The sequence below is a fragment of the Neolamprologus multifasciatus genome, chromosome 20 (genome assembly GCF_963576455.1).
Source record: "Neolamprologus multifasciatus chromosome 20, fNeoMul1.2, whole genome shotgun sequence".
Classification (NCBI taxonomy): Eukaryota; Metazoa; Chordata; class Actinopteri; order Cichliformes; family Cichlidae; genus Neolamprologus; species Neolamprologus multifasciatus.
The window spans coordinates 33997522-34012502 of NC_140458.1; the positions used below are offsets into that span (position 1 = coordinate 33997522).

Below are 14981 nucleotides of genomic sequence, written 5' to 3' on the forward strand. Positions count from 1 at the left end.
CTACCCAGAGATACTTTTTTGTTTTATAAAAATAGAAAGCGAATTTACAGCGACGGAAAAAGTAACCATGAGCAAGCCACGGGCACAAAGTGTAAAGGAACTAACGTTTCGATGCGTCACGTATCTCACTTATGAGCAGGCTGCGACTGGATGTCAGCGCATTATTATTATCTCCATATATTGGCAAAACAGTAGCTGGCAGGAACCAAAACCAAAATGGGACTCAAGCGTACGATTTTGTACCATCTCTATTTCTTTTTTTCCTTTTTTAATCCTCCCTGTCACACATTCCTGTCCTCCTTCCCTCCTCCAAGTCTGCGCTTCTCCACCGGCCTTCCATAAAGCGAGTGACTTTTGTGTAGCGGAGCTGTTGTTTTTGTTTGTGCCCCTCTCACCATACCATACCCCATAGCTGCCTGCTTGCCGCCTGACAGCTCCGTGTGTCAAAGGTGGCTACAGCAGAACAGACTGTGGGAACAGCCGGTTAGCCTTCCTTGGTCCCCTGCTCCCCAACCAGAGGGGCAGCCATCAATCCAGCGCTCCCCCTACCCCTGCACACACACTGCAGCACAAACACACAAATACCCAACTAAACTCATACTCACACAAAAACCCTACAACGCTCACACCCTCTCCCAATAATCCTCGGAAGCAATTTCATCTCGACTCGGGTGGCAGCCCATTGTCGCCAGCCCCTTCAATCTTTCCTTATTAACTCTCGCTTTGTCCCACATCCGAGCTTCTGGACTCATCTCTCCTACATTCCGATCAGTGCTGCTCCCAGCACTCCCAGGCAACCTCCATTCGCTAATCCCACTGCCTACCCCCCTCCCAGCAGCCCCACCCCAAGGAACTCTTACTGTTTTTTTTCCAACCTGCCGATCACCTACTTGCAGAGTAAGGTAGTGGCATTAACTCCATGGGTTTTCTGAAGGCAGAGTGTGAAGGCGGGGTGGGTGAAAGAGGAGGCGGCCACAAAGTGACTCCAGGCCAGACAATTAGAACAATGAGCTGGGCCTGTAGGGGGCTAACTCGCTGCGTCACGCCTGGACGGTGGGGTATTTTGTCAGTTTAATGAATTGTCCGTCAGGCTAGAGCCACATCGCAGGCTGCGCAGGGAGAGGCCAGCAGGGACCCAGACACTAAGTCGGTATTTATTACACTGCCTTTGTCACTAATTGAGCTAATTATCACTGACTCCTTAGCACTCCCACAGGCAGCGCCCCCTCCACTTCACTCTCCACCAACTCTCCCACCTCACTCTCATGCCTGGGATTTGAACTCTGAAAAAAAAAGAAAAATCAACCACTTTTACTTTCTATTGTTTCTGTCTGCCCATGATTGCTGATTATTTCTCTTTCCAGCCAGATTTGCCTCGTTTCGTGTGTGTTTTCACTCCGTCAGCTCCTGACTTTTCTCTCAGTTTGTCAGTTATTACACAGTAAACCATATCATGTTCTGGTGTGTTAACCCCTGTTTTGCAGTGATAGAAGACAGAGCTTTACTTATGTACAGGTCAACAACATTTTTTCTAATCACTTAGTTTTTTGTTGTTTTTTTGTATTTATAGACATTTCCTCACTTTACTTCTGAATCTGCAGTATTTTACTTCAGTTCACTCTGATCTGTTCTTCCACATAAGTAATATTGTAGCCATTCTCTTCTTCTTTTTTATAATGTTTTCTCTAATTTTATGCCACAAGCCCACAAACCCCTGTTAAATCTACACTGTAATACGATGCTAATTCAGAAGCACTCTCATCCCTGCATGTTACTGCTTTTCCTCCACTCTGCCCTTCCCGGATGACCCTGATTGCTCCTTCTCTGTGGTGAACTGAGAAGTGCGACGCTTTCCAAACTCCTGCGGTTAGCTACATTGCCAGGTGTTGAAGTTTTTCATATTTCTTTCAGGCCTTAAGCAAATGAAGCAACTCATATACTGTATAAAATAAGGTATGTGGGCAGATAAACAGTCGGTCTCTGTGGTTGGTCGCACAGATGCAGGGATGTTTTGTGGAGCTGGAGAAAGAGGCTGCTTTGGTGGTGGTAATAGGATTAAGCAAAGGACACCCAGGGACAGGCTTATATGTTGGCTCGGTCCATAGTCGAAACTCTCTCGAATACAGCAAACACAACACACATAACGGTTGTAATGTTGACACATTCACAAGGGCAGCTTAATTGAAAATATAGACTTTATTCTTCTATCGTACAGTACAAAACCAACTGGAACCTAAGTCTTCTGATTAAAATCTAAAAGAAAAGTATTCTCTTACTCTCTAGAACAGTATAAAAATCCTCAGAAATAAATATTTTATATATTTACACTAGTAAAAAAAAGGGAAATATTCAGTGCATGACCAAACATGAGTGTTTTTTTACAGAAAATAAGCAAAGAAGTGATAACAGTCTTTTTCTATCAAGAATCCGCTACATTACACCTACATAGAAAGAGGCAAACGATGAAAACATCCTCTGACCTGACTCTAATGATAGCATATTCTCCAGCCACTGACAGGCACATAAATCATTTAGAAAACATACAAGTGACATCTTTATAAATATAATCAGATATTTTAATATTTACAGATTTTGGTCCTCTTAGCTGATACACAGTTTGTTTTTTAGTCTGTATTCTTTAAAATATTTTCATTCAACCTACCTTGAGAAAAAAAAACAACAACGCACCATTTGCCTACTTTAACCTGCAATATTTTAATCCTTCCTGCATGCATTTGTGGGAAATTTGTATATTGGTCACATTTCTATTCATTGTTTTATGATATTTTCCGTATTGATCCCTCAGATTTGCTTAAATCGCGTCGTGATATTCAGTGTATTGATAATACATTCAGATTACATTGCCTCAGTAAGATTCACTCACTTGGTTTCTGTGCTCCCTGCTCCTACTCATGTACAATAAGGACCATCCTGTTGCAAGCTGGAGTGGTACATGTGGCTGAGGTGAATTCAGATCTGGAGAAATCTAAACAAAATGGGCAAATGTGGCAGGGAAACTAGAAGTGGTTGGGTTGCATACAATTCCTAAGTACACAAGCGTGGAACAGATATCCCATCCAGGGAGATAAACTTCAGCCGGTTTCATGGGAGGGACGCCAAACTTCAGCAAGAGAAAACAAAACACAGATTTCTTTTTTTCTTTTTTTTAAAATAAGCTTCCTCTTGTTAGAGGTCCTCGCCAGTTTATGAGAGCATATGTTTGTGGCTCTGTGGCCACAGAAACATCTGTGAAACATTGTGTCCAGTTTCTGCCCTTTGTTGGGGAGAAACAAGGCCCTAGTGGTACCTGGTTACAACGATCAATTCTCCACCACATCCTTTTGTCCATTTGCTCCTATTTATCTAGCATGTAAACACTTGAGGGACAATTCGCATTCTACAAGTATCGTTGAAGTGTTAATTTACTTAAGGTTAAGTATTAAAGAGTAAGACACACACTCCTTCTATACCCTGTTCACATACTTGTGCTTTTCCCTTTCTCCTAAGTTTAAAAACACTGATTGAATTTTTGTGCCAGAATTTCCCTGTATTAGTTTACCCGCCTTGAACCTTTTCCAGCTTCAGCCTAACATCTTAAAGCACACGAGTGCCCCGGTGCCCATGTTTGATCATAGACACTGATGTAACGTCCTTGTACTGGTGCAGTTCAGACAACTGACGTGACAGCACCAGTGGAATGTGCAGTGGCAGCGTTCGGTCACGCTCTCAGTCCGGGACTTAAACCCACGTCCGCAGCATAGCAGCTCACAGCCATCCAGGCCCGGAGAAGAGCTGTTGCACGTTCTCCCCGATGTTCCCAGAGTGCCTGTTTTGCCATTGTAGGAGCAGAAGTTGGGTGATTTCTCATAATAGACAAGATCCATAGACGAAGGGGGTTTGTGAGCTGGGTTTTCGGGCTCTAGATGGCGTGGATCGGCTCGGTGAGAGGCGCGGTTGCTGCCCTTGTTGGCATAAACAACTCTGGATGCGCCGTCAAACCGGTCCTTGAGAAAGTCTCCCACTGTGCGGAAGCTGGGCAGGCGCATCCAACAGGTGCGCACTGTGCAGGAGCCAGACATGCCATGGCACTTGCATTCCTGACGCATCTCTGACGACACAGTCTGAGAAAGGAAGACCAAAGATTACTCAGGATATCTCACTCATTAATACATTCATTTCAAGTAGAACTCGGACAAACAGTCTTAGTAGACGAGTAAAGCAAGTCTTACCATCCTGCCGGCTTCGTTATTGTGCAGGTTTGTGAGGTAGCGCAGATCTCTGCCCCTCTCACTGGAGTCCACAAACTCACGGCTGAACATCCGGCCAAAATCCACATTGTCACTGCAGCCCCCCCAGTGCCAGTCTGGTCCTCCAGGACCTCGGCGGCGGTAATCACATGTGCACGTCTCAATGGCCCCCTCTGAGCAGGAACGAGCCACAGCGTGGGTCACTCCTGCGCTGGTAATGGCAAATACAAATGCGGTCTCTCGGCAACCTGAAGAAACAACATAAAAACTTCCCATCAGAACCATGTCCAGCGTTTTGGACTTCATATTTGCCTTTTTTTTTAAATTTTTTGCTCAAAATTGGAAATCATTTACAGACAAAGCCTTTCAAACGCGTACAAGCGATTCTGTTACATCCTGTCCAAAATTGTCCAAATGTTTCCTGGTGAGAAAGACAAGAGGGGCTCACCACGATTGACAATTTTGCCAAAAACTGCTGGACTGTGGGTGGTCGGGCAGTTCCAGCGGCGGTTGCGGAACTGCCACTTGCACTCCTTTATGGCAGTGTGCAGTCCAGCGGCGATGGCATGCAAGATGCCAGGATTCTGCCGAATCAGCCGGCGCTGGCGACGGCTCAGAAGGGCCAGGCTCGGGTCCAAGACCAACTGCACGTTCTTGGAATTGGTGAGGAGGTTGGACGAGGAAGCCACATTGACAATACCCCTGGCGCAACATAAGGACAAGGGAATTCAGAGTCAAGTAGCTGGCAGTTCATGCATGAAGCTCTATAGGTGACCCTCTAAACTCATTAACTGATGGCTCTTGGCATCCAATGAGTGTTGCTCCTTTGAAATTACAGTTTTCATTATGTGCTAAAGTAATAAACAGAGTCTCACATTCAGTTCCAAGATCATGAGAAGACACTTTGTCTCTGACTAACAGTGTATATTTCACTCTTGGCAGATAACATGAAGCTATTTTTATGTCTTCATAAAAACTTGGACCGGCTGCGATTACTTGTCAGTTTCACAATTAGAATATGTAAGCACATTAGTCTGCTAAATACTCAGGATCCATTATGTTATAATAATAATAATAATAATAATAATAATAATAATAATAATAATAATAATAATAATAATAATAATAAAGGATTACAATAATTGACAGATTTCTTATCTGTGTAGTATCAAATTAATGTTATTAGCTTGACAGTTAAGATTCCCTACATATATGTTAAATCACATATAAGCATACAAGGTTCCTCCAAATGTGATTTAAGGTGCAACTTCAGCTAAAAATATGTCCATTCTGTCAAAATGTCGTTAAGACTTAGGCCTTTAAACACCCCTGTGTGCCAAATATTTAAAAAGCTATAAAAATGCTGTCATCCACAGCATATAGAAACAAATAACTGTAATTATTTATTACTATAGCATAGAGAGAGAGAGATGTTGCTTTTTTTTCTTTCTTTTTTTAAGTGTCGTGTCCATATTTGTGCCCAAACGTGGCACCTGTGCGTCTTCAGCTTTATCCAAATCTTGGATCACTGAACGGGGTTTAAATGCACCCATTTTGCTGGTTTTAGAACACTTTTAGCGTTTCAGCACACAGGCTGTGTAATTTTCCACTTTATTTGGTATTTTCTGTGGTTTATGTGTCAACATTTTTCATTCATGTGTCGTGTATTGGCGGCGTTTTGCTGTTCAGCATTATCATCCGGAAAAGCGGGCGAGCCTGCGGGCCTGTTAGAGGTTTGACCCAGACAGTGGTGCGGTGAGAGGCCTGGGAACTTAAATGATAATCTCATCTTCTGAATATTTTCTTAATTCACAAAGTCAGCGATGTGTGTGTGTGTGTGTGTGTGTGTGTGTGTGTGTGTGTGTGTGTGTGTGTGTGTGTGTGTGTGTGTGTGCTTTCTAGGCGTCTTTTGGATGCCAGCTGAGATTTCAAATGCTTGAAAGCGCACTGCCACTGTGCGAAAACCTTATCCATCTAATAAAACCGCAAAAACCGTTTGTTGAATCGTTACCTCAACAAACCCTAACCCACAGTTCTTTGTTAAAAACAAGAAAATGTGCGAAGCTATACGGATCCGGTTTTATTTTGGTTTTAAAAATCAAAATTCTGTCCCGTTGCCGCAAAGTTTATGATCGCTTAACTATATCCAGTATTAGATCAACGTGTCCCGGGAAAACAAGAAACAAGAAACAAACAAAAAACAAATAAAAAGAACCGTCTAAATCTATATTCAATTTATTCCACACTGGACTGAAAAATCTTGTCTCGTGTTCAAACCGCAGTGTCCAAAAAAGGAGCCAGAGAGAAAGCGAGAGAGAGGGAATTAAATCAACCGCAAATAAAAACGCTGTAATTATTATGTAATTATTTTATTGTTAAACTGTGTGCTGTGGTTAATTTCACTGGAGGCACAATAAATTAAAGACTGGGGAAAAAAACACCCTAAATGTTTTTTGGGGCTGTTTCGCTCACGTAGAGCAACCTGGAAGCATTAAGCATCAATCCTATATGGTTGCTCTTTTTTTCTTTTTCTTTTTTTCAAACAGAAGCTGCGAGCGGCTCCAAAACTAACACATTATTTCGATCAAGCTGCACGAAATGTGGCAACTCAATAAAACGCCCTTTTTTTCCAGAGGGCTCCTATAAGCTGGCACTTAACTTTGCGGATGAGGTTTTCTAGTGGCATAACGCGATTAGTGCATCATCAGTATCTGCTCAACTCACCACCACCGGCCGCTGTTGTTGACTGCCCCCGTGCCCGAGAGCGAAGACACCAAGAGGATGCAAGCGGCTTTCACCCCTAACAGCAGCGCCAGACTCCTCATCGTGACTTCGGTTCAAAAATGAGGAGGAGAATGTCATTATTTGGTGATATATATATATATATATATATATATATATATATATATATATATATGAAAAAACAAGAAACAAGAAAAAACAAGAAAATACAACACCTTTTGTTTCTTGTTCCAAACATGCAAACATACTGTGTCACTTTTATCTTAATGATCAACTTGAGTTTTGAGTTCTGAGTTTTGAAAATGAGCAGGTTGGATATACTCACCACGCCACAATCCGAGGAGAGGACTTGAAAGGTGAGAGACGCCGGGAAGTCCTAATTAACTTAAATGGCTCTTGAGTGGAGACAGGTTGCTGTGAGGTGTCCGGGCAGGATGCTACTGCTGCTGCTGCTGCTGCAGTCCTCTTCACTCTGTCTCTCTCAGTGATGCTTTGCACGGCGCATTGAACGCGTGGGACAGTTCCGAAGACTTGATCCCCTCGGTGACTGATAGGCAACACATTCTTCTCTTATTGAGCGCTACGAGGGGAATAAAAAAGGGATTTGCTGCTCTCATCTCCCTGTTTTTTTTTTCGGAGCCTTTTCAATAGGATTGGAGGGAGGGATAGTTAATGCTCTTCATAGGGCGCACAATGAATAAGGAAACAACTGAGCAGAAAAAAGAAAGGAAGGGAGAGAGAGGGAGAGAAAAGCAGGGCAGTCCACGGTGTTACGCATATTGTGGAATCTCACGGTCATCACAGAATCGATTCCCTGTAAACGTGTACGGCTGAAAGTATTTTCTTCCCCTTTCAGTGACCGCGCAGCTAGCCTCCGCATCCAGTCTTGCTGAGAGAAGTTCCCCCGGAGCCCTGGAGCAGTGATGAGTTGGTACAGATGCTGTGGGTGCGCCCGCTTTGGTGCTTCGCCGCTGCTCAAAGCTGGTGTCACGGTACAGTATAGTTACAGCGCAATATGAGCCATCTGAAACTGCCCTTTTTACCCGGTGGTTGGATTAGCCTACTCCCTAACCGCATCTCCTCCTCTCTCCAAATGCGCTCTCAAAATGTGCAGTGACTAAGGCCATTTCTGCACATGTTCTTTTTTTCACACTTAAACTCCTACAGATCGAGTTGATTCATTATTACATGTAAATAATATATATGTATTTTTAAAAGTGACTGTTATCCCTTAAGGTTACTTTCTTCTCAATAAAACGTGTTATCAGCCGTCTTTATCATCTAAGAGCGAACGCGCACACGCACGGCGAAACGTGAATGCTTGCAGAAGCAATAATAAGCTCGTAATTGTCCTATAACTCACACTGCCTGCTGGGCTACTTAAATATTTTTCAAACACGGAAGACATGAAATATGGCCTCCAATCAGAAGTTTGATGTATGATGAACCAGGAAAAGAGGGGGACGACTAAGGATAAAAACCAGTCCAAACATCTGGCTTGCAGACCTCCCTCGACGCAATGTAACCCAGTGTAATCACAGCTTGAGCCACTTTGCGGCATCTCCATCAAACCCCAGACTAGGAGCAAGCTTAAATGTCCCCAAACTTCTCCATATTGGTTCATTTTGTGACATTTATCTGCTAATTTGCATATTCCACATTAGTCATTGCAGAGGTTGTAGGTTGAGTAATCTCTCTCCCTTCCTCTGCACCTCTCTGTCTCTCCCTCAGATGACAGTAAAAGGAAGTAGGCTTTAAAGAAAAAAGAGAGAAAAAGGCTTTAATGACAGCCACCCTACGTTTTTACCCGAGCCTTATATGAATTTGCTCAAACGGGTTTCCTGGAGCAGTCATGCGACACCGAGCAGATTAGAGCTTCAATCCGGATAAAGGGGGCCTTTTATATACAAATCAACTTCAAATCACTTTTTAAGCCACTTAGATATACACACCAAGGCAGAATGCTAATGCACTTTTCATTGCTGCAGCTTAGGGAATGGAAGGAGATTAGATGAATTGGTGTCACTAAGCGAACCGTGTTCGAGGGGGGTTTTAACTTAATTTTATGAAAGTAGCACACAAGCACCTTTCGCTCCCAGCAGCAATGTTATGTTTCATTTTGGATAACCTGGATCGATATAGCGATTGATTCGCGTTCACACTGAAGGCCCGGGCAACTTGCTACATAAGCTTACTCAACAGTGACCATAGAAAATAATTTTAATAGATATGTTGTCTCCAATAAGGTGTTTTAGTCTGTCAGTTCTTTTGAATCCCTAAAAATCATTTGTCATTAGAGTTTTGTCGGAGGTCGTAATTGCACAACGTTGTAAATAACAGTCTGTTACTCTAGCCATTTTTTTTCTTTCGTTGCTTTGAAATAAAGACTTTAGATTGACAATGTGAAGTTGTTTCAAGCACAACAATGAGGCACAGCCGCTCTGATGGAGGTGGGAGGAAGGGGGAGCACAAGACTTAAAAACAGTATTGTTGGAGGGTCTGTTAGCGGAGCCGCCTGCCTGCTGCTGCCTCCCTGTCGTACAGTGGAACCAGCAGCTCTCCCCTCCCCCTTCATTATTTAAAATAACTCAGCGCTTTATGAACAAAATCTTCCTTGAGTTTCCATATTTCCTCTCATCGAGGATTTCTGTGTTCTCCCCCGAAATGTAGGACCAAATTACCTTATTCCTCCCATCACAGCAACAGAGAGTAGGAACAAGTACATGCATATATAAATATGTTTTGTTTTTTTATCCTTATAAATATGATCATTGGATCCAGTATTTCTAAATACCTGCTTAATTCGAAATCCCTGTCCCGCAATGCTTGCAAAGTGCTTGTGCGTAAAATGTTGGAGACGTCATTTTACGCTCGGGTGAATGATCCCGTTATCGAATAATTAAAGTATCAACTGGTGATCCAGTTCTCATCCTGGCCAATATTTTGCAAACAGCCGCCTGTAGAGGCATCTACTCCCCTCCCCTCTTTCTTTCACCCCCCTCCTCCCCCCTCCTCCTCCACTTTATTCTCTCCTCCGACCTCCTCTGTTCTCCGTCTTCACTCCTCGGTCGTTTGGCGGTGCATCGATAATACTGCAGACATCGTCCTTTCGATTTTCTTATTCGACGCGGACCATCACTACCAGTGTTTTAATGTCACGTCGCGAAAGACGCACAACAAAATGGAGCTATCAAACAAACTCCGTTGGGACCAACTCCTGATTTTGGCAGCAGCACTTATGTCACCTGCAATCACGTAAGTGCACTTGAGAGCGCCAGGAGAATTGCAGACGGTGGCTGCACGAGATTCGGCAGAGTTGCGGGAAGTTCTTTGCATAGGTTACTATTCAAATGAATAATTTAGCTATTAAAAAAAAAAAAAAACATTAAAAACGAATTATTAGTCATTGTATGTCGAAGTCTGGTTTCGTGTAAAGTTAAATTAAAAAAAAGTGCAAGTGTTAATTGAGTGCTTTAGCTTTAAACGAGTCAAAATAATTCCAAAGTGATTTCACTTTCAGTCTCGTTATTTCTTTATAAGATGCATTTGGCCATTAAATCTGTTTTTGATATTTCTCAGCGGGATAATCTGTTTAGAATTATATTTTCCCTCCTTTAACGAACTGACACTGGAGCAGAAACAGTGCAGCAAATACTTTTGGACGCATTTTATTGGTAGGTGTATTTCCCATAAAGAATCAATCATATCATATCTCTCTTAATTATTTATTGGGTTTGTATTTTTCTTAAGTGTACTGCACCCCCTCCCATTGCCTCATATTCCTCTGGGCTTGACTAATGAACTGTTGACCATCTCCAACGACCCCCCCCCCCCCCCCACACACACACACACACACACCATCTCACTCCCCCACTCTTTCTCCCACTCTCCCTGCAGGGTGCTGTGTAATGATATCCTCAGCCTGAAGGTGGCAGGAGATCCAGTGCTAACCCCTAACTCTGTGTGCCTCAGGCTGGCAGGCCTCAGTAAACGTCAGATGCGGATGTGTGTGAGGAACCCTGATGTGACAGCATCTGCTCTGCAGGGGATCCAAGTGGCCATCCATGAATGCCAGCACCAACTCCGGGACCAGCGCTGGAACTGCTCCTCGCTGGAGGGCTTTGGCAAGCTGCCGCACCACAACTCCATCCTCAACAGGGGTGAGAGTCTGAGGCAGGCTAATGATAGTCAGTATGTGATCCTGGGCTTTATGGTAGAAAAGTGCAGGTATGAGAATACAGATTGTGCTGCACACAGGTAAATGACGTTTTTAGAGCTGCAGCCTTTATGCTTTCAACCTCTCTGAGTGTGTTCCTCTTGCTCCTAGGTTTTCGGGAGAGCGCCTTCTCTCTGGCCCTGCTGGCGGCGGGCGTGGCTCACTCTGTGGCCTCGGCTTGCAGCATGGGCAAGTTGCGGGGGTGTGGCTGCGAGGCCAAGCGTCGCCAGGACGATGACAAGATCCGGCTGAAACTCACACAGCTGCAGCTGCAGACGCTTCAGAAGGGTGGGGCGGGCGTCGACTTAACACGGTCATTACCCTCAGAGCTGAATGGTCATCATGGCGGCCTGCCCACTAACCTGCACTCAGCCCACCCCTCAGCCCTTCTCAAGCCCCTACCGGATGAGCTGAGCTCTATGCAAGACACCTGGGAGTGGGGGGGGTGCAGTCATGACATCCGTTTCGGGGATCGCTTCTCCAGGGACTGGCTCGACTCCCGGGGGTCTCCAAGAGATATCCACGCCCGCATGAGGATACATAACAACCGTGTGGGACGACAGGTGAATATTGGGCTTTTCAGCTGTTGTCCCTCCGACCTTCAGCACTCACTCATGATCATTTTGGTTGTTGTTGGAGTTTGCTTACAGTGTTATTCTTTACACAGATAGTGACTGACAACATGACAAGGAAATGCAAATGTCACGGCACATCAGGGAGCTGCCAGTTTAAGACCTGCTGGCACGTATCTCCAGAGTTCCGTCTTGTGGGCTCCATACTCAAAGAGAAGTTCCTGACAGCCATTTTTGTCAACTCTCAGAACAAGAACAATGGGGTTTTCAACCCTCGGACAGAAAACGGCGCCAGCGGAACCCAAGGGGGTCTCGGCGGAGCACGTCGTCGAATCATGTCCAGAGAGCTGGTGTACTTTGAGAAGTCTCCTGACTTTTGCGAGCACGACGCGTCCATAGACTCTCCGGGAACGCACGGACGCATCTGCAACAAAACGAGCTACAGCACAGACAGCTGCGGCTCGCTGTGCTGCGGCCGTGGACACAACATCCTGAAACAGACACGCAGCGAGCGCTGCAATTGCAGATTTCACTGGTGTTGTTACGTGCTGTGCGAGGAGTGTCGTCACACAGAGTGGGTCAACGTGTGCAAGTAGACGTCAGTCTGTTCCCCCCGTAGTTCGAGCGGCTTTTACTCATCCAGGACTCAAGACGGCGAGCCCGTCCCTTCGCCCACTCATGTTGTTCGAGCTTTTGTTTTTGCTCCTTGTGCAACTCTCCCAGAGATCCTGTTTACCCCCCCACCCACCCTCTTTTTTTAAGTCCATCATCTGGGATCTATTTTCTTTTTGTAGACGCTGTTATTCTCGAAATGCCAAGTCAGAGATTGAAGAGGTGACTCATGTCATTTGTCTTCCCATGGTCTGTTTAGACGCTGGCCTTTCAGCCATGAAAATGGCCCATACTTCATCGTTTGAGACCCACAAAGAAAAAGAAAGAACAGCAACAGCAGAGGAGCTTCAGTGTCTACAAGCTGACTCATCTTATTGTACAGTAACAGTTTATTTGAATGTGTATGTCTATAATTGTAAATGTATTATTATTCATATTAATATTGTACTAGAGCCTGTCTTTTTTCAGTGAATGACAGATTGATGGTGGCCATGTGGTCAGCATGGTGAAGCAGTGTGCAGACAGAACAGTCTCGTTTTCTTTCTCCATTTGCACCAAAATAATCCTCATGTGTGACTCTGAAAAGTACTAATTTGTCTCACAATCTCTCTTTACTGATCAAAGAAGACAATTTTTTTTTGGAATGAATTTGACACAGCGCTTTCTCACATGCAGGACTTTCAGATGCTCATTTGTACACTTGTAAAACTCAAGATGGGAAACTGGAAGCAACATCCGATTTGGAAGATCCCTCAAATCTCTAGAGGATGATCTGATATCGTCGTGTTGGTGTTGTTCCCAGATCATCATGAAAATGTTGTTCCAGGTTCAACATTGCAAGTGACCAATCACATTATTGTGACGTTATTCTTTTGCGCACCAACCCATTCGTGCATTTATGAAATTCCAATGTTGCAAGGACAATATCAATTCTGCTTAGCGTTTATTAAAGGGTCAGGGTTAGGGTTCGTTGATCGGCAGACAAAGGCGGTTTCTCGCAGCTTAAGTACAGTTTTTTGTTTTACGCCGGTTTTTCCTGAAGTCGCAAAAGTATGACATCACAACATTCTGATTGGTCACTTGCAATGTTGATCCTGGAACAACCTTTAGTATGATGATCTGGGAACAACACCAACACGAGGATATCAGATCGTGCATCTCAGATTGTACGACTAATGATTCAGATTGATATATTTATATAATGGTAACAATAGTAACCACTTCATGAGAATGGTTGCTAGTGGTCATGTTTTTTATGACTCTGTATCATTATTGTGGCAGCAAAAATGCTCTCTCTTGGGTATGACTGTACTGTGATTTGTGTCACTTTCCTATGAAATTGTGGCTCTTAATATTTCGTGCTTGCTTTTGTCCGTTTCATCAGTCTGAGCACTCCTTAGATTCTTCCCACATGTACTACATGTCAAAGTGAGAGATGGACCTACTTTAGTCCTGAAATGACGCTGAAGGGTGTGCGTGCGTTTAAATGCGTGTGCGTCTGTTGCTGTGTAAATGGGGGGTAGGCTCTGTGCACTACAGATTTGGGAGGTGAGAGCCTTTTTTATGGCCACTTCATGCTGAGAGAAGGACTTTTTATGGCTGCAGGATATTGTTTCCTTAAAGTATGACTTTTATTACTGGAGAGAAGCATCAAGAGAGCAGAGAATGGGGGTGATTATACCAGTCTTTGCTGTGCGAGCATCTAAGGGGATCATCTGTCCAGAGTTCATAGCCAAGGAAGGGACTTGTTGAACCACGTGATTTGGGGACGCTGTATCCCTGTTACCTGGGAGACAGACTACACAAATATAAACACATGCACATAAATGCTTGCATGGGTTGGTTTACGTAGCAAGACATGTAGGAACGCTGGCACCCGACGCTCAATCAAAAACATGCACGTTGTTGTGCACAAATGAACTGTAGATTTAGCAAAACGCTCCTGTCGCCACTTGACTCGATTTATGATAGCAGCATTCCTCGATATCTTAGATAATCCAAACCGTCTCCATGCTTGGCCTGCTGGGAAAAGCTTTTTTTGCCACATAGGATTTAATGCCAATTAAGTCCTGTTTGCATGGACTTTGGTAAATATCCCTGAACTCCGAAGGAATGACAGCGCCAGTGGCTGAATTGAGCACTTGATCTTTTTTGGTATTTAGAGAAGGAGTAAAAGAAAAAAAAAGGAGACAGCGAAGAGCCATGGAATGATAAGGGCCTGGATTTCTGGTTTGGATTTCTTCATTCCTTTATCATTTCACCCTGGAGCTGCTGCGAAAGGGAATTTCCTGTCACTGTTTCTAACCATGTGTGAGACAGAGGTTGGTGGACAGCCTGGGATTGCTTTCTCTCTCTCGCTCTGTTTCTCTTACTTACTTCGCCCCTTCATCATTGCAGACAGAGACACATACATAGCAACACATTGACTGCCCCCACCCCCCCTGCAGTAATGACATCCAGACTGGGCTGAAATTAAAGAGAGGCAGGCAGAGAGAGAGGAAGTAAGGAGAGATAAAAGTTACCCACTTTGACTGACAGCATGATTATATGTATAAATAAGGCGATTTAGCGTGTTTAGTTGGATATGAAGAT

General features: G+C 44.1%; 2 protein-coding genes across 5 annotated transcripts in view; one reads left to right on the forward strand and one right to left on the reverse strand.

Annotated features, from left to right (window-relative positions):
* Window positions 1-13549, forward strand: part of wnt10b (wingless-type MMTV integration site family, member 10b) — a 24783-nt gene extending 11234 nt beyond the window's left edge. The window contains exons 1-4 of one of the 4 annotated variants that reach the window (XM_085145655.1): window positions 7876-7981; window positions 10962-11149; window positions 11317-11768; window positions 11873-13549. In XM_085145655.1, the coding sequence (XP_085001781.1) occupies window positions 10987-11149; window positions 11317-11768; window positions 11873-12373 (1116 nt within the window). In that variant the 5' untranslated portion in view covers window positions 7876-7981; window positions 10962-10986 and the 3' untranslated portion in view covers window positions 12374-13549. Of the gene's footprint in view, window positions 1-7875; window positions 7982-8771; window positions 10245-10886; window positions 11150-11316; window positions 11769-11872 lie in introns of those variants that run through there. The other 3 variants (XM_085145653.1, XM_085145654.1, XM_085145656.1) reach the window with 3 other exon arrangements.
* Window positions 2425-7446, reverse strand: wnt1 (wingless-type MMTV integration site family, member 1). Its single transcript, XM_085145657.1, has 5 exons — window positions 7315-7446; window positions 6972-7077; window positions 4696-4949; window positions 4230-4495; window positions 2425-4121 (listed from the first exon to the last, which is right to left on the reverse strand). The coding sequence occupies exons 2-5, from the start codon at window positions 7070-7072 to the stop codon at window positions 3630-3632; spliced, it is 1113 nt and encodes a 370-aa protein (XP_085001783.1). The 5' UTR covers window positions 7073-7077; window positions 7315-7446; the 3' UTR covers window positions 2425-3629.
* Window positions 13550-14981: the final 1432 nt, after the last annotated feature.

Bases quoted from the DNA above. Each gene is read 5' to 3' on its own strand.
- wnt1 (XM_085145657.1), bottom strand. From the start codon at position 7,072: ATGAGGAGTCTGGCGCTGCTGTTAGGGGTGAAAGCCGCTTGCATCCTC. The intron at 4,950-6,971 runs GTGAGTTGAGCA...ATGTTGCGCCAG, and splicing joins AACAACAGCGGCCGGTGGTG to GGGTATTGTCAATGTGGCTT. The intron at 4,496-4,695 runs GTGAGCCCCTCT...TTGTTTCTTCAG, and splicing joins TGGCAAAATTGTCAATCGTG to GTTGCCGAGAGACCGCATTT.